This window comes from Plectropomus leopardus, chromosome 2, assembly GCF_008729295.1.
Source record: "Plectropomus leopardus isolate mb chromosome 2, YSFRI_Pleo_2.0, whole genome shotgun sequence".
Lineage (NCBI taxonomy): Eukaryota > Metazoa > Chordata > Actinopteri > Perciformes > Serranidae > Plectropomus > Plectropomus leopardus.
In genome coordinates, this window is record NC_056464.1 from 13,152,391 (window position 1) to 13,171,307 (window position 18,917).

General features: G+C 39.4%; 2 protein-coding genes across 3 annotated transcripts in view; both read left to right on the plus strand.

Moving 5' to 3' along the window:
* The first annotated feature begins 717 nt into the window (after window positions 1-717).
* Window positions 718-7,434, plus strand: LOC121960530 (transmembrane protein adipocyte-associated 1 homolog). Its single transcript, XM_042510289.1, is given in 14 exon segments — window positions 718-893; window positions 1,851-2,034; window positions 2,209-2,231; window positions 2,234-2,340; window positions 2,798-2,884; window positions 3,798-3,871; window positions 4,065-4,143; window positions 4,259-4,369; window positions 4,490-4,550; window positions 4,758-4,777; window positions 4,780-4,862; window positions 6,136-6,216; window positions 6,315-6,472; window positions 6,475-7,434. Coding segments are annotated over 13 exon segments (1,167 nt in total). The 5' UTR covers window positions 718-893; window positions 1,851-1,861; the 3' UTR covers window positions 6,585-7,434.
* Window positions 7,435-9,039: 1,605 nt separating this feature from the next.
* LOC121954162 (MICOS complex subunit mic25a-like) overlaps window positions 9,040-18,917 on the plus strand; it is a 63,183-nt gene continuing 53,305 nt past the window's right edge. Inside the window, exons 1-4 of one of the 2 annotated variants that reach the window (XM_042501520.1) lie at window positions 9,040-9,274; window positions 10,611-10,707; window positions 11,166-11,220; window positions 12,790-12,946. In XM_042501520.1, the coding sequence (XP_042357454.1) occupies window positions 9,191-9,274; window positions 10,611-10,707; window positions 11,166-11,220; window positions 12,790-12,946 (393 nt within the window). In that variant the 5' untranslated portion in view covers window positions 9,040-9,190. The remainder of the gene's footprint in view (window positions 9,275-10,610; window positions 10,708-11,165; window positions 11,221-12,789; window positions 12,947-18,917) is intronic. The other variant, XM_042501514.1, reaches the window with a different exon arrangement.

Here is an 18,917-nt window from a genome sequence, read left to right on the forward strand (position 1 = left end):
CTCCTTACACACGCACCTTATTTACTTTCAAAGTCGAAAAAAGAAAAAAAAAAACCCAGCCTGAATTTTTGTTTGTTTAAGTTGGGAAATGGTCAATGAGCCACTTAGCAGCCTCTCGCAGGCCAGCAGGCTGTCAGATGAGTATTATTGATTAGGGTAATGTACTCCAAGTGTAAAGATTTAAACTAAGTAAAGATGTAAATGCTGAATAATATTTGTGTTTTCTGATGTTTTTTCTATTTCTGTCTCACAAACTCCTTTCACAATCTATAGGCCTTTTTCACAATAGACATTTTGCCTTGTCAAAGGCCTAGTATCCCAAGCTTCATAATGTATTATCATCATATTATTACCCCTTCTTTGACATCTTTGGGAGATGTCACTCTGGTAATTTGTATTTAATTGCCCCAATTTGAATAAATAAATGACAAACTTTACCACAACCTTTTATTGGTCCTTCTTCTCCCATACTAAAGAAATCTTATTTCAAGGGCATAAATGAGCAAACCCACTTGAAAAGTAACATGTACAAAAGAGAGCAAATACTACCATCGAAAAAGAGAAAAAAAAAAAAAAGCATTTTAAAATGTTTAAGTTTAACGCTAGGGGGAACAGCTTGCCCCTCTCTCTCTCTCTCTCTCTTTCTCTCTCGAGGAAAAACCCCCACATACGTCACAATGTCATCTCGCGAGACTTCCTCCGCTTGTTTGGTGAGAGTGTCAGCTGACCTCGCTGGGAAATTTTGTTAACGAAACTGTCCGGTATAGCCATGTCCAGTATCGGTGATCCATTTACTGGTCGATTACATGGTGTATGACAGCATGTGCTGAACTTATATTATTTATAAAACGTTTTCCAGCAGTTGTACCTTTGAATCCGAGTCTACTGAATCGGTAAGTGATTATTTTGAGCACTTGAAGCTCTCTGGGTCAGCGTCATTGCTCTCGCTGTAGTGTCACGTTTGTTTTGATGCTAACGCAAGCCAAGCGGCTTTTTAGCTGGGGTACATAATATCGATTTCCAAGCCACATTTTTCGTTAGCGTTGCCATCATCACTCTGATTGTCTCTAAGGAAAGCGCTGAGAATATCGTTGCTATAAAAACAACCTAAACTGCGAGCGTCGTTAGCTGCAAGTAGCAGCGTTAGCTACCGTCTGAAATCCCCTGTAATACCAACCGAAAAAAATCGGGATTAATCATATGAAGGATTCCTTCGTTAGTCTAATCAACATCACGTTATAACTAACTAGCTCCCCATTGTCATCTTAAACCTACACCAGCAAGAGCGGTCTAGAATTAAAACCTTTCTGTCATATGTTGTTAAATGTTACTGTTATGGATAGGTAGCTATTTTATCATTTTAATTATCCAACTGTTGAGTAAATAAATGCTGAGACACGATGAGATCGGTTTGATCGTTTGAGATTTGACATTTAACACCACACATTGCTGATAAAGCAGCCGATCCTGTTACATAATGTTTATCTTGAAGTGGGGAAAGCTGTGACGGGTGCCTGCCTGGTACAACAGTGCAACAGTTGCACACCTCCTAAAGTCTTAAACCTCTGCACCACTAACTGAGGCAGCAGCTTTTTCAGTTTCTCAAATGTTTTGCTGTGCTCACATGACATACAAGTCAGGCTCGGTATACATATGTTTATAATATAAAAGGAGTCTGCACCCTTTTATGTCACCAAAGGGCCGTCCCTTTACTGTACAACCAGAACCTTTCCCCAAAAAGAGGAAACTGTTAGTATGATGACTTAAAAGTCAGCATCAGCTGATGTAGTGGTATAAGTAATAAAATTCCGGTTAATATCTGACATAACCAGGTTTTTTTCCTCCCTCAGGGTCCAACACCATGCTACCCACAGTGACTGCTGTAGTTAGGTTTGCTCAGTACAATGGCAGTATTTCACCTACACCATTTGAGAACACATCAACATTCCCAACTTGGCAACCTGACTCTGAAGCCAACATCACCAAGCCTCACAAATGTCTACAAGTTCTGTACGAGGACATCGGAGACTCCAGGTATTCCTCAGCATACAGTAGAAGAAATCGCTGAAATCTATGAAAGACTAAAAAAAAACCCTCACTATTTTAAGTGAATATCCAACAAACTGCACAAAATATATACTGCATAGATCTAATTATTTTTTCAGAAACTTCTGTATTATCACATTCACATTCATCTCTCTGTCTTAGAGTGCGGTTCTGGGACATTTTACTACTGTGCCTAATGTGGCCTTCTTTGTATTCCTGATGTGGAAGCTGCCCTCAGCCAGGGCAAAGATAAGACTCACCTCCAGCCCCATCTTTGTCACCTTTTACTTGCTGGTAAGACACAAAAGACGGAAACATTAATAACCTGTAATCAAAGTAATTATCTTGAGCTTGGCGCCATGCCAAGGGACAGTACACCTGTTAATACCTTTAACTTTTGTCTGACAACAAGACAAACAACCTTGCAGAAAGACTTGCTCAAAAGTGTCTTTCTCATTTACTGTTTCGCTTTATAATCTGTTCCATCTCCATTCAAGTCCTTACTCTTTGTTTCCAAAATGTACTGCCTCTGTCTATTTAGGTTACCATTACAGTAATGGTAAAAAAACAATCAAAACTCTAGAGAATGCTTGGCAGGCCAGAATTAACTCAGCTGTATATCACCAGTGAACCAGTGCATTGTCGCTATCACCTATGCTTTTCCTCCAGTTCTACTCCAGGACATTTTTTCTTGTGTTGAGAAGACAGATTGGTATATATTGTCTAACATGTTTTGCACTGTATTTTGCAGGTGTTTGTTGTAGCAGCGGTTGGGATTACCCGGGCCGTAGTGTCCATGACTGTCAGTGCATCCAGTGCTGCCACCATCATAGACAAAGTAAGCACAGGAAACATAAAAAAAACATGTTTGTGTCGTTAATCGTGGGAAAAGAAAAAGGCTTATTCAAAATTGAAACAACAGAAAGTAATGTTTTCTGGAATTACTTCAAAGTAATTCAAAGATGTCAACATGGACATATATACGATCAAAATAGTTACTGATTGGACCTTAAGTAAATCCCCACAGCTCATGGTTGTGCAACAATAAAAATCTGGCTAGTTAAATTTTGCAACTCTCTTCTTCTTTTTTTTTTTTTTTTTAAAAAAAAAAGTTACTCTTCTCTTTCTTTTGCTGGGAACATAATCTGAGCTGTGCTTGTCACAAGACGTTCATGTTTACTGTAAACTACAGAAAATAATGTCCTTTTAGAAGAGGATCTACTTTTAGTGTGGTGAGATATACAGCCTGGAGGAAATGGTTCAGTTGATATACTCCTTTGTAAACTTTTTATTTTATTTTATTTTATTTTTCCAATTAAAGTTTGAGTCTCTCTCATTTCAACGGTGTAAGTAGTTCCAACCTTTTTTTATTTACAGGTGGTACATTACAGATTGCAGCCCTAGCATAAATACTTTGGCCACACTGAAATAGCAGTCACCATATCCCCTTTTATTGAATACCCAGAGGGGTCGATATGAGCTTCAGCATGACTTTGTTTGGCTTTCATGTCCAAAAGGAAAGGCATGGCTGACATTCCTCACATACCAGACAGATCCCTATGGGCCTGCTGTTCCCGTAGCATACTGTCATGGCTGCGCTGTTGAAGACAAAAAATACACATGATTATATAATGCTTTAGAGTGTGGCCTGACTTATAAAGCTGTGCATATGTTCCAGGGTCAATATGTGTTACAACACAGCTTGTTTGCGCTTGTCACAGTGGATCCCATGATGTTTGTTGTCTCTTCAGGTGCTGTGGGAAATCACCCGTTTCTTCTTGCTGGCTATCGAGCTCAGTGTTGTCATCCTGGGACTGGCTTTTGGTTTGTTGGCTCTCCTGGTTTCAGTTCTCATTTACTGTATATGTGTACCATTGTTTCTGTCTCATGACATGAAGCATCTGTTTCAAAATGTTTGGTTTCTAATGATCCTGTTCAGCCCTGAATCTAATAATGAATGTTAGTGAATTTGCACAGATTTTGTTCCTGTAAAGCCTCTTTCTGTGTTCATTTATCAGTCACCTGGAGAGTAAGTCCAGTATAAAGCGAGTGCTGGCTATCACTGCTGTGCTTGCTTTGGGCTACTCCATCACACAGGTAATAATGGATGATAAGAGGTTAAATAGTGTTAAAAACTTCACTGAACATCACACAGTGGGACGTTTTGTTATGTTGTCTTAATTCAATTGCAATAAATGAGATCTTGTTCTAGGGCACACTAGAGATCCTGTATCCAGACAGCCACCTGTCTGCTGAGGACTTTAACATCTATGGACACGGAGGAAGGCACTTCTGGTTGGCCAGTTCTTGCTTCTTCTTTTTGGTCAGTAATCTGTAACTATACAGCAGAAGAAAAGCATATGAACTAAAACAAAAACCGTACTTTACAAATAGTCTGTCACTGTATATAATAATTGACTGATGATGTAATCCCTCTTTATAGGTGTACTCTTTGATTGTGATCTTGCCTAAAACTCCAGTGAGGGAGAGGATATCTCTTCCATGTAAGTTATGGATTTCATTGCAGCAAAGATGAGAAATTAGATGCAAAAGGTTTAAAGATTTGCAGTATATATCATTTATTCTAAGTAATCCAGGAAGATGTGCTGCTTTCTTAATGTTGGGCTTTTTTTCCCACCACACAATGCTGTATAATTGAAAACATTTGTCCTCTGTTGCCAATTAATTGTTGTTTTGTTTCCTTTGTCCAGCTAAGAGGAGTTTCTATGTATATATGCTGCCATCCTGTCTTTACTGAACCTCGTCCAGGGCCTGGGCAGTGCCCTGCTGTGTGCCGGAATCATAGAGGGACTCTGGTCAGTATAATCCTTTGAGTATATATCCTATTGATATATATATATATATATATATATATATATATATATATATATATATGAATAAATGGACCCACATAAGTATTTTAGGTAGAAGAGGATAAATTGAATAGATTTGCAACACACACTGCTTAGAAAAATGCCTGGGTGGCTGTTTTTGTTTGGCTGGGTTGCAATTAGAGGGATGACTCTGTTTTGGAAGGTCCTATGTGGATGAGAACATAACAGACGTTTTCCTTTTGGCAGAAATCCATTGGTTGTGTTTGCTGAAGCTGATGATAATCATTAAGTCCTGTAACTCTGGTATTGTTTTTTAACCTGGACCCTATTTCCCCATGTTTTTGTGACTGACTAATGGGAATAAACTTTTTTTAAATAGGTCCAGTTTTAGAGAAACTGTGCTGCTGGCAGCTGTGAGAAAGGCTCCAATGTAACCACTTGGGGCATTTGGGCACCATCAATTTACATCTATTAAAAGTGCTTGTTTTTGCCACTGACAGACTCAGATTATTATTCCAAGTGATGGACAACATTATGGAAAGGATCCTTTATAGAGACAGAGTAAGATCCTCTTTGAATAGCCAGAAACAGACCCGAAATCCTCATCACCAACCCCACCAGACTCCATATAAATAAACAATATTTTAAGTATAATTTTGTAGATTAAAAAAAAAACGTTTTGGATAAAGCCATCCTCTAAGTAGGTGAATTAAAAAAATTACTTCAACTAAACCAGAGTTGGTGATTGTTGGAATAGTGGAAAGACAAACCAAAGATGTTTGTTCCTCTCAACTTTGAATGTGAAGTGTGTTTGACAATAATAAAATTACTGTTTTTGAATGCAGTCTGGTGGGTTTGGTGATAGTAATTTGAGAGCTGTCTCTGGTTAAACAAAAGGATCTTAACCTTTAACAAAAAAAAATCCATCTGTGTAGGAATAGTGTCCATAATGTTGTCAGATGATTATTATTATAACAGTCTGAGCCTGTCAGAGGCTAAAACAAGCACTTTAAAAAAAAAAAAATAAAAAAATTGACAGTACCCAAATGCTCTGACTGGTTACATTGCAGCCTGTTTAGGCTGCAGCAGTCTCACGCAATACTTGACCAATTTCAAAAACTGTTGTCCCTATCAGTCACTTAGACTCAGAAAGATGGGGAAAAACGGTCCACCGTTAAAAATATCGAATGTACCCTTTAGTATGCCTGTTTACACAGTGTGAAACTTGTCTTTATTTTTGTCTCTTCTAAACCAGCTGTGTGGATGTCACCACCTTCCTGTACTTCTCTGCCTTTGCTCCGCTCATTTATGTCACATTCCTCAAGGGATTCTTTGGGTTTGTACAAACTAAAATACAAAATACACAGAATACATCATAGCAGCCCTTCGGACAGCTGACCTCCTTTCTGTCACCGCTTTCCTTTTATTCCACAGTTCAGAGCCCAAGATCCTGTTCTCCTACAAGTCACAGGTGGACGAACCGGATGAAAGTGACGTCCACCTTCCACCGACGGTCGCTACAACCCTTGGCCGCAAAGAGCTGACTGACCAGGGCCTGTTCTACTCCTCCACTCAGATCGATGGCTCTGGTCCGGCAGCTCTCGTATGGTTGGAGCATACTTGGATGATGTCGCCTCCGGGCCCTATGGGTCCAGCAGCATTAACAGTATAGAAGCTGAACGCTGGAGACCTGTCAATGCGTGAAAGAATGAAGAGGAGAGAGGAAGAAGAGAGGGTGTTATACAGCTCCACTTTAATGTTGTATGTATGTGGTGTGTAATGCAGGGTGGCGCTCAGAGGAGTTGGTCAAAAAATGCAGAACAAAACAGTTGGAAACCAAGAACGGGTAATCATGGTTTGACGCCAGGATAAGTTAACAAGTGGACACTTAAGGACAGACCTTTGCTAGCCAATTATGTGGAGGACTATGAATTTAGCAACTGCATTTGTAACACTGTTGCCAGAGTGCACTGCTGCTGTAGCTCCACACTAGGAGTACTGTCCCTGATTGCGGCCCCGTCAGACTCCGTTCTGTTCAACGGGCTCTTAAATGTGGGAGCTTACCGACTCGTCTCTCGGCACATTTTCTTGTCATTCCAGCATCATGCATCAACTGCTTAACCTTCAGTAATGACGTTTAAAATCCATTTAAAGCACCCGAGTCTTTAACATTTTTTTGATGGCAACTCAACATCTGCACATTCCCACCAAAAGCTTTGAATAACAGCATCTCAGCTGAAATTGTTATCTGCTGCCTTGTATTAGATTTGTGACTCAACTGGCTAATCATTTATTACTGAATCGCCGTGCCTCTCGACACAGGGCAAGGACTAGTGCTAATTAACTTTGATAGGCGTACTTTGTCCTCTGAAATAGACGCCATCCCGTCTGTGAACAAGTGAAAGGTTTGAGCGTGATGTGTGTCACTGCAATAGGATAATGAAAACAGCAACTCCTTAATACAGGCAGTGTGTTCACACTGAAGTTCACAGACCATCTAGATTGCTCTCAAATAGTGTCTCGAGCTATCTGCCATTTCACTCCTTTTTAATTTATTTTTTGGGCTTTTGCTTTCATTTCTCATACCAGATGAATCATTCTTGCTACTGAAAGCACATTTATTAGCTCCATAGTCATAATGGTTGTTGTGTTATTAAGGATTTTTGTGTATTCCAGATTAAACATGCCCTCATTCCATATCAGCATAGTTCTGCTCTGCTTGCTGCAAAAGGGTTGCTATTCCAAAGTTAGTATTTTTTTTTAATTTCCTGTGTTCAGAATTTCCGCAGTTGTCATTACCCGTGCTCAAGTTACCCCTTAAACAATATTGCTCAATTTTATGGCATCATATGATGATGTGGACATTGTTTATTTATATAGAGACTTACTTTAAATTTCCCCGGAGCAAGACACGCTCCGGTGACTGGTGTGTGTGAAGGACGGGTGATTTTGCGACTGCGTCAAGGAAAAAAGTTTCCTCTCTGATCAGTTTTAGGCTTGCATCTTGGTTCAGCTCACGAAATCAGTTCTTGTCACACCCATTGACATTCCTGCAAAGTCATACATGACTTTTTAAGCCACCTCATACCATATTTAGTTATTCCTACCAAGGAAATATATATATTTCCACTTGAAAATGCTCTATGTTCGGTATGAATGGATTACTGTGTTTAAGCTAGCAGTATTCATAGGTAGCGGTGACCTGTATGCAGAAGATATAGATACATTTATTTTTTCATCATGTTGAAGCAACAATGCAGTGATGAAGTTGTGTATTTCCAAGAAATTACAGTATTTGCCTGACTCTTAGAAATATTATATATTGAAATTTGAGTGTTGGTGATAACTGCTGCATAAAATTGGAGTTAGAATAGTGTTTGGGAAATCAGTGATGTGATTCATGACATGAGTTCACAAGGTGCATTGGTAAAAAAGTCCTCTTTCTTCATAGGCAAGATTTTTGATGTTGAAATCATTTTGCAAATGATCTGTAAATTGCCTTTTTATTTAAGTGCATTGATTGTATAATATTCAACCCATATTAATGCAATGTATTTGACCATTCAGTGACCTACAGATAAACCATGGACTCTTTCATTTGTCTGTTCTGGGAGTTTATCAGAAATGTTTGCATCGGGAATGTATTTATTGACATTTTAGATAGTTCCAGTCAGATATTAGGCTATTATATTTCTATAGTGACTTTGCGGTTGGAAACATATAATGGTAATGGTAGTTTATTTTGGTCCTTATTAACAATTTTTCCTAGACAAATATACATAACAACATCAAGTCATTAAATCAAAATAAATAACAAAACGAAAAACAAACAAAAAATAGACAGACAGACATAGATAGATATGAGTAGGTTGAAGAACGATACCACACAATGGCTGGTTTAGGTATTTCAGGACATCTAAAGGACAGGACTCCACTCTGTGGTTTCTTGTGGTAACTACACTCTGGGAGAGGGTTTTTTCTTCATATATTCCCTCCTGTGTTGATAACACGACTGTTTGTCCTTCTGTCCTTCTTATCTATTTTTGCTTATGTTTTGTTGGTCTCAGGAAGCTGCACATCAGTCAGACTACAGTTTGACTACAATTCCCATCTACCCGTCACTTCCGAATTATTTTATCCAATGAGATCAGGGGATACTGTAGCGCCAGTTTGACCTTTATTGGAGTGTTTTAACCACCGGTCGCTGTGGCGGCGACTCCGTCCGCTCTCATTTATGTCTCTCCGTCATTACACCAGACAAGATTTTAATTATTTTTTCTAATTGGGTGGGAACGGGACAGCTGGTGAAGATGGGAGGTAATGGCAGCACCTCCAGGAAAGTGTCATTCGGACTGGACGAGAACGAGAAGGTCACAGTAATTGAAGGAGTGAAGGTAGATATAACGTTTTATCCTGCTGTAGACATTCAGAAGCTAAGTTTGTGTTGTGCTGTTTGGCACGACGACTGAAGCTAATACTGATAAGCTAGCAGGCTATGTAGCGAAGTCGGTACAAGGTGCACTGGAAAGCTGACAGGTCCCATTGCCATGTCCTCAACTGAACCCAGTCGCACCCCCTCCTCTTCGTTATGCCCACATACCGTTGCTCACTAACTTACCCATGTAGCAGCCTGGTGAGTTACGACGTGTAGGTTTGTTGTCAAATGCCATTAAAGTTGGCATTTGCGCAGCCATATTGCAAGCGAAATTTCGTCAGCTCACCGTAAGCGTCAGACAGATTTGCTGTCAGCAACGTTCAAGAGAGTTAGTTAACAATACGCTGCTGTCAGGGTTGTCAGGAGTATCCAAATTTAATGATTTAATTTAATGATAAATGATTTGCTGATGGCAAACGTCACGAAACAGCTTCATAAACAGAAATTGAAACTGTTTCTCACATTTGAATCAGGAAAATGGTGCTGAAGTTAGGGGCCGTTATTTATTTATTAGAGGACTGGTGTGTCTGGGGTTTTGACATAATTTCTTGTTTTGTATTGTGACCTTTCCAAAGTTACAAGTATTTTCCTTGAGGGTCCCTGAGGGACTGTTGGAAAAATATGTGATCATTCTTTCAACATTAACAACCACGATTTATTATATTCACACTAAATGCGGGTATTGGAGCTTATGCAAGGAGCAAATAGCACAGGCGGGAGCCAAAACAAATGGCTAATTTATCACCAAAACAAATAGCCAAATTTTTTTAAAAGGAAAATTCAAATCCTTACATCACAAACTGTGTGTGCACTTCAGCAGAAAATGGGTGCATGACAGAGGGTATTTAAAATAAATATAAAATACCGCAAGTTGAAGTTGTATATTCTTCTACAAAGCCAAAATAAAAACCAGAATCCCTCTCGGGTGCTTAAAATTATATTTTTATATTTATATTTTACATGCCTCCTCCCCTTTGCACCATCCCCAGCCCCTCATAAATAATGAACAGTCCCGTAGGAGGGTAAATTAATAACACGTTCATATGTAGGCACATGTCTTACTATTCAGGAGGGTCAGAGAGGTGAGGTACAGCTGTACTGCAGCACATCTAGAGCTGGTAGGCAAGCATGTGATTTGCTCAAGGGTAATTCAGCAGGCTGGATGATGAACTTTTTAACTTGCTTTTAATCTGCTGCTTTCCAGCTGTCCGGTATGCACACCGAGGGGCTTGTATATGTTTGTGTTACTGTGTTTATGTGCACTACTTCTGTTAATCCTTGCATTCACCATCCAGCTCTCAGAGGATGTGCTCCGACGAATGAGGGATTCTCAGGGGTCTGACAGCGACAAGCCACCACCATCTCCACCAGATAGTCACGAACCACCACCAAGTAAGTCCCAGTCAGAGACCTTTACTTTCTCACAGAGCTCCCATTGGGAGGCCCACTGTGTCAGTAAACATGTCCTCATTCAGTGACAGATGAGAACAGAAGCAGGATAAAGCTCAGTTAAACTACTGTGTGACTTTTTCAGATTATTCATTATAGAAAAGATAGAATTAAGTAATCCTGAACTTTGTATTTTATGTAGTTACATTTATGAGATTTACACTTTACAGATTTATGCGGTTTGTGCTGCTCAAATATGTGGTTTTAAATATAGATGTTTCTTCTTTTTTTTTTTGGAATGGATTATTTCTTTAAGGCAGATGTCATTCTCACAGGGAACATGATTGGTCACAGTGGTCAGATGTTAACCCTTCATATACCAGCAAACATTTGTTGCTCAACCTAGTCTGTTCTGCAGACTAATCCATATAGAATTGATATTTATTCCATTTTGTTTTCAGGTCCAAAACCAACAGGACCCTCCGCCGCAGAAATACAGGAGGAAATCCGCAAAAAGTAGGTACTTATAATGTCAAGGTCGCTTTTAGTTGTTATCCAGCCTTATGAGCTGAAGTGCTTCCCATAGCTCTGCGGATAATGATACTGCATTGGCATTTGCTATCTTGGAATTTAATGCCTCCGAAAGATGCAAATTGAATTTTGCACCTTGTGCAGAATATTTGATCCTAACATATATTTGTTATATATCTAAAGGCATATTATTAAGGAATTGGTGGTTACTATTTGTAAACAGTATCGCTAGCCAAAGTGTAAGCCAACCTGAGATTGGCATTTCACTCAGCTATATTTGCATTCTTTTTGGCGCTCTGCCTCTTGCGTGCATGCTGCTGAAAGTCTTGCACCTTGTCGGTACCTTTTCATAAAAGTCCCAACCTCACCTGCGTGCTGTGGGGCTACACACGCATAAACATCCCAAACATCCCCAACATAGCAAAATAAGAAAATACAGGCAGTGGGCAGGGTCTCTGCTGATAAATACACTGCTACACACTACTGGTGTGTTAAAGGAGACGACTGAGAGGAATTAATTTGTTTGAGTCTTACATTGTGTTTTAGGAAAATCCAGCATAGTATAGCTTTAAATTGGGACCTCTGTGTTGACACAGGCAGCTAATAGCCAGTGGAGGTGACAGATGTATGGAATAGTAGACACTTGATGCTAATGTGCAATGTTTATGGAGAACATATATAAACATGCTGAGTGACCTGTCGGCGCTGCCCGTAATGATTTACTCTGTCTGGATAGCAGGCATCTTGCTGTGCTGCTGGAATGCTTGTATACTATCCTGAGCCTCTATAGATTTACACATTTGAAAGTCCAGTAATTCTTACCCACTGTCACTCTCATGCTCTGCTGAAAACTTATTGGACATAATATATCATTAGATTTCACTGGTGTTTTTGTGCTAAAATTATGTGATCAGTTCTCATTGATACAGCAGAAAGTTAGGAAGATACATAAATAAGCTCTTGGCTAAGAGCTACAGGTAACCCAATACAATAGCCCTGCAATAAATGCAGTTTTTGTGAAGCTTATAATTGTGTTTTTTTGTGGAGACTATAAAGTCTATGGCTGCAGTATTTTACAACTTTGCTGGATTTGATTGCATTATATGAGAGACTGCTGAAATTATATATTATGTGTGTGCTATTGCATATTTGCAGTGTGACTTAATACTGCATGGTTTTATTTCTTCATGATAAATCCTAACCTAATTTGATTTTAACGAAATACAATTAGATTCCAACCAACAGTTCATGAATGACAATTTTTGTAACTGCTGTGATGCATTGTCAGTGAAGCTTTTTTGAGTCAGTACAAGTGTTGTTTTGGGCATTTTCCACTCTGCCACTTTCACGATACTGATGCAAACGATACATAGAGTATGTTTTTTTTGTCCTATTGTGCTCTGGAAACTTCACCCAAAATTATTGGTATTTGTGTAGAAACCAATATCCCTCTGACCTTGCTGGGTAGCTCTCTGTGTGAACAAGATCTTGCATGTTTAGCAGACTTTCATTGGGGTAAAGGTTTGAAACAGTTCTTATCTCACTCTGTTTCAGCTTTGAGCGTGAACAGGCCCTGGTGCAGGAGCAGTTGGCCAGACTGGCTCAGAGGGAGAGAGAGATAGGAGCAACTGCAGGACTGGATGATCTGACCCCTGCCCTCCTCATCGAGAAAGGAAAGGCCCATGAGGAGAAAGAAAAGGCCAAGCTACTGGTGAGTGATGCTTTTTGGGTCTATACCAGGAGTCAGAGTTGTGTTTTCCATTGGTGCGCTTCATGAGATTTACTTTATTGTGATAAATGTGCCACAAAACGACTGATTTATTAGCAGTTTGTCAAAACAGCAAACCATGTGTGTTTACACAGCAGCTTTGACCATGTAACCATGTACCTTAAACAAGACTTACTTATGCTTTTATTCAATCAAATTGATCAAAACAACTATTACAGTTTACTTCTGTACTTTAACTTGTGTATTTTGTGTTTCCTAGTGAGCCACAGGAGACAAAGGCACACATTTCCTGTGCATTTGATTCTTTTGAACAAAATTTGCAAATTCAGTCTACACACTTAATGTCTTGCAGCCTGTTGCACCAGCTATGTTTCAGCCAAAACTTAGCCCAGTTATACCATTGTGATTTATGTAGCACTATAATAAAAGCAGTTCCACCATGAATATAAGTTTCAGTATAACTCTAAATAACAAATAAATAGTTACGCATTGCCAAGGATGGATGGAAATCATTAAAATGTCACAAAATTATACTCACTAATGGTAAACAGCAGTTTTTCCTCCACACAGGATCATTTTTTTCATTAATTATGAAAAAATGAGCATTTTCTTTTCTTTACTTTGTTTTGCATGGCTCTTTTAATTTTCAGACTTTCCAATATATATGTATAGAAACACCAAATCTTTATCTGTATCTAGCTAAGAAACAATGTTCTAAAATTAAAACATCACTTGATCACACATTTTACCGGTTTACATTTCTGCATTACTTAGCAGGAGTATTAGATTTCCTTTCTTTCAAAAAACCTTTTGTATTAGTCGGCCAGCACCCTCTACTGTTTAGACTTTAAATGGCACCTCTGGACTTCAGCACTGGTGAATCATTGGAGTATTAAGGTGTATGTCTGCAGCCCTGGTTTCTGTATTGTAAAGGCAAAGGTTTCTGGTTATTCTCTACTTTCTGTTTAATTGTTAGCAACACTGAAGTTGAGATGCCTCATCTTCTGTTACATTATTGTAAGTTTTAATGATTGCACTATTTTGCTATCACTCACACAGCAGAGTGCTTCCTCAGTCTGGTTTCTCTTTGCTCACATTCAGTTTAATTGTCATTGTCATTGCACCAAAGACAAATGGAAAAAAATAAGATATTTTATTTCAGTATCTTAAAAACGCTCAGTTCTGGAGCTGTTACAGTACGTTTGATAACAGAGTCTCTCCACTGAATAGATTATGTGTGTGGTGTGGGAGCAACATAAATATGATGGCGGAGATGTACACTATCTGTATTTTATCAGGGCAGAGAATTTTCTGGTCCTTTTAGCCTGTTGGAGTATTCATATGTTTATTTATTTCAACAGACTATATTGATAATGACTGTATTCAATACTGGATAGAAACGGTAACATGAACAATGCCAGTTCACTAAACACACAGTCAATTAACAGTGCAGTGTGTGAGAGCCAGAGAGGTGATTGCCAGTGATTTGTACGTTTAACAAGCGTGTGTCACATGTATATTGATGATCTATTGCCAATTGTTCATTTGTGATTCCCTCCCCTGTGTTTTTTCACTTGCTTTGCTTTGTTCAAATGAAACTCTGGATTTCCAACATTTTTCTCTCTCACTCCTCTCCAATTGATTTGTCCTGCAGTGTCTTTTCAGGGTGCCAGCGAGCTGTAATGAATACTGAATGAAGCCGCTGGCTTAGCTTACGCTGATATGGGCTCCAAACATTTAATGATGTCGCATCCCAATGTGAAACTGAAACACTCTTACCCCACAGCTTTGTTGTCTACTTTTTCTGACTTGACAAGTCAATACAGCTTGTCAGTGTGTGTGTGTGAGAGGACGTGTGTTTGTGTGTGCAGAAGTGGGGAGACACCTTAAAGGTTTATTCTGTCTGTTGTTTTAAAGAGAAGAGAATAAGTAGTGACCCAGCTCTGTCATTGGTGATGGTTCTGTTTGACAGGTTGAGTGTCTTATTGTCAACACTTGGATCAGAGGTTTCTTCTGTGTGCGTGTGTGTGTGTGTGTGTGTGTAATGGAAAAGAAGCTTGGGGTTTGGCTTGCAAGTTTAACCAAAGGAAGGGGCAGGTTTTGCTGTTTTTAGTTATGGCTAGAATTGAAGTAGATGTATGTGAGAAACCTAGACAGCATATGGCTTGATTGTTAATGTGACTGCCCTCCAGCACCTTTCACTTCCCACCTTTTCCTCTTTCTCACCTGGCCTTCCTGTTTGGTCTCACCTTTTTTTCTGCTTAGCTGACGAACACATTGCCCCCCTCCACCACAAAAAAAAAGATAAAAAAAAGAACTAGCATACTCTCACTCACTCTAATGATTAAGGAGATTGATGTACTATATTTTTGTTGCATTGCTTCAGCTTTTGAGTAGATTGAAAGCACCTGGGAATCTGATTCAAGAGCTCCGTCGCTATCAGAATCTCCGCTTAGCAGGTGGGCTTCCCTCTCCTCTTTGCATTTTCCATCGACTTTGCATCCAACGGCAACAACACAGCTGGATGCCTTAAAGAAAAAGTCTCTCCACCCCCTCTCTTTCCCCATTCCTTCGTAAAACGCTCCACTTTGAGCAGTTTGGGAGCTGCGTTATTCCCCAGAGGAGAAGACACACACAGATATGCAATCACACACATACTATTGTGACGCTATTACAATACACAAACGCATATATAGCGTGTACCCCCCCAGCCGATTTCCCCACGTGCACTCTTTACTCCCCAGCAGGCAGCCTGTGCATTAGTGTTTGGGTGAGGAAGGGGTGAGGGGGTGTGGAGGTAACACCTGTCAGAGAGCTGAGCTGCTCCCCACACTGCCTCAGGCTGCCTGTCACAAACACTCACATTAGCCATTTACTCCTGTCTCAGCGCCAGCCGCCACCGCTGGGACTATTTGTGTGTGTATATATATATCTGCGTCTGTATATGTGCATACCTGCACGTTAAACAGGCTCAGTGTCGATTTACATCAGAGGTGTGTGTGTGTGTGTGTGTGTGTGTGTGTGTGTGTGTGTGTGTGTGTGTGTGTGTGTGTGTGTGTGTGTGTGTGTTGTCTGGAATATCTGCTTGGTTCATCCACAGTTCAGTCAATAATATATTCTTTTAGTGTTTTGCATATTAAGTTTATTTTGTACCACAGTATTTACATATTTGTTTGTACAAAAATCTGTTTCATTGTAGCATCTGATTATGTAAATTCTATCCGTGTAGGGATGCAACAGTATGACTTGTCGTAGTATGATTTTGGTGGTATTACGGTATCCTGGTATACTGTACACAATTATTGTAATTATAATTATTAGTCACAATGACCCTTCAAGAGATGAAAACTTTATTATTTTAAATGAAGTATGTGTAAAAAAAGCTGACTGGTAGTCAAGGAGGAAAGCAGATATGCACACTATATAAGCCCTCAGGAAGTGCAGCAGGCTTTGAAGCAGATTTTCGTAATGACCAAACACTGAAATTACACAGTCATGGCATACCCTGCATCCCAAAAAGATCTTCTCCCATTGACTTACATGCCAAGAGACACAGCTGTAAATTAAAAAAAAAATTGCATCACAACTCCCACAAAATAACTTGATTGGCTTTTAGGATTAAATCTATTCAATACTTTTACATTTTGAAAGTCTAGATGAACCACATAGTTGAGTCATTTTATCCCAATTCCAGTCACTAAACTGGAAGTAGCAAGTTTGGCCATTTTTTAAAATCATTTTGTGTCCCCTTTCTAAATTTGGACGTTTTTGCAGGTCCGAGAAAGCACAGTCGGCATAACTTGTCATAAGTTCATATTCCCCTCAGCAGCAGTTTTAGAATGAGCTTGACTCACAGGGTGAATCATTGATCTGTCGATCTGGTCAGAGCCGATCCGATCGATTGATGAGAGGAGCAGCTGTTGCTAAAATCAAATTAGCAGTTAAGTTTCACTTTCACTGCACCGGGCATTCTGCTGCTCCACCTGTGCCCAGTGTGGTGCAATCAGTAGCAAACAGTATATATATTTCAACAGTGCTCTTAATGAATAGTTCCACTCCAAAAATGTTACCACCACAAATAAATAAATGTGTGGGAAACTCTGCATTCCTATCACAGAAGTGTTTGGAAAGTGTAGAAAAACTCCCTTTTAATGTTCCACCAGTGAGATAAGCCAAGTATGAACAGGAGAAGTGCTGGGATCTCAGAGACGAACTAGTGCCGCTGAAATCAGGATCAAGTTCTGAACACTTGCAGTGACTGATTAGGGCCTATAGCTGCTGAATATCTCTATAACTTCATGCTACCATTTTAATTTAAAGTGTGTGTGTTCTCTGACATTTTATTATCCATACCTTTCAGTTGTTGCCTGTTTAGTCCACCAACTGCTACTTCTACTCCATATGTTCATTTGTCCCTACGATGCCAAGCTTCTCACCCCGACTACAAAAGTGCTCTTAAAAAAGTACATGCAACTCGGCTTTTTCGACATGTCATCCTATGTTGTTCTGAGACGACATTCAGGCCTTAACAGTTACACCTTGAGCGAAGACACGGAAGAGATGACAAGTTACATTAACACCTCGTCTCTTCACCTCTCCTTTCTTTCATTAGCACCTCCTGTGTTTGTTTTCCTCCCCCGACTATTCTCTCCGCCTCAGAGGTGTCATTCGTGCTGCAAACAAAATGCTATTAGTATGCACAGGCATTCAGCGCTGAGCAACTCACACACATTCGCACACACAGGTAATAACAAGCTTCTGCTTTAAGCTATTGAATTTCAGAGGCTTCCTAGGTGGGTGAGAAGAATAGACTTTACTACCTGTTTGGGGTTGGCAGTGAATGTTTATAACCTGTCAGCTGATTTGCCTTTCATCCTGTATATTTAAAGCTAGATTCTGTCTGCTGCCTGCAATAAGAAAACAGTGATGGTGAACAATGATAGAGGGTATAGTTTTAATTATGACTAGTTTAGTAGAAAGGGTCCATGTGGGGCCATGTGGTGTCTGGAGAAGACACAGATTCAAGCCAAAGTGACAAGTGTCCAGTGTTACAAATGTAACAATTGTTATTTAAAAGGTTTTTGTATTAGTAGATATGTATATGTCATATTTGGATTTTGAATATCTCTGGATCATTTTAAGTTACTTTAATTCCCGTCACCTCTGTTTTATTCTACCCCATCTAGAAGTTTATTAACTGTAGAGGCAATATTCAATTCAGTTTTATTGTAGAAAATAGGTTACTCCTGCATCATACTACTTTGCTCTTTGTTTCTCCTCTTCAGTTTATTCAAACCCAGGAGAGACGTTTCCTTGACTCCCACAAATGCATCATTAAAGTAATATATTTTCAAAAACTGCTGTTCAGTCCACCGTATTTTCCCCATGATCACAGTTTCACACGATGTAGTCAGTTTGGCTAAGATTTCATTGTAATGAAGCCTAACATTTTGAGAGAAGAAACTGGCATCCTATTTTCAATTGTAAATAATGGTACCTCGATACGAGAATTTTGTGGGCTGTACAGTTTGAGCTGAAATGTGTGTCTGAAAGTTGATGTGCTCATTTGGTCACTCCTGATGTCCCTGTTTTCTCACACCTCCTCCATCTTTTAACAACCTTGCCAGATTGTTGTGTAGGCAGTTAAACAGCAAATCAGGTAGTTTTTTCATGTTATAGTAGTAAATGACTGTCAGATTGTGCTGATTTAGTAGGAATTTGGTGAATTTTTAGTTTAGGTGTTTTAATTCCCTTGCTAAGAAGTCAGACCCACATTGTTTCTTTTGCCGCATGACATTTTGACTTAATATGGCTGCATATTTGGGGGAATAGGTTTGCAAATGCAGTACCTGGATGAGTGAGGTTTTTAAGCGTTGTAAGGAAACAGGATGTAACCTCATAAATAGTCACTAGATGGCATTGTTGTAGCATTTTAGGTTTTCCCGGGGTATAA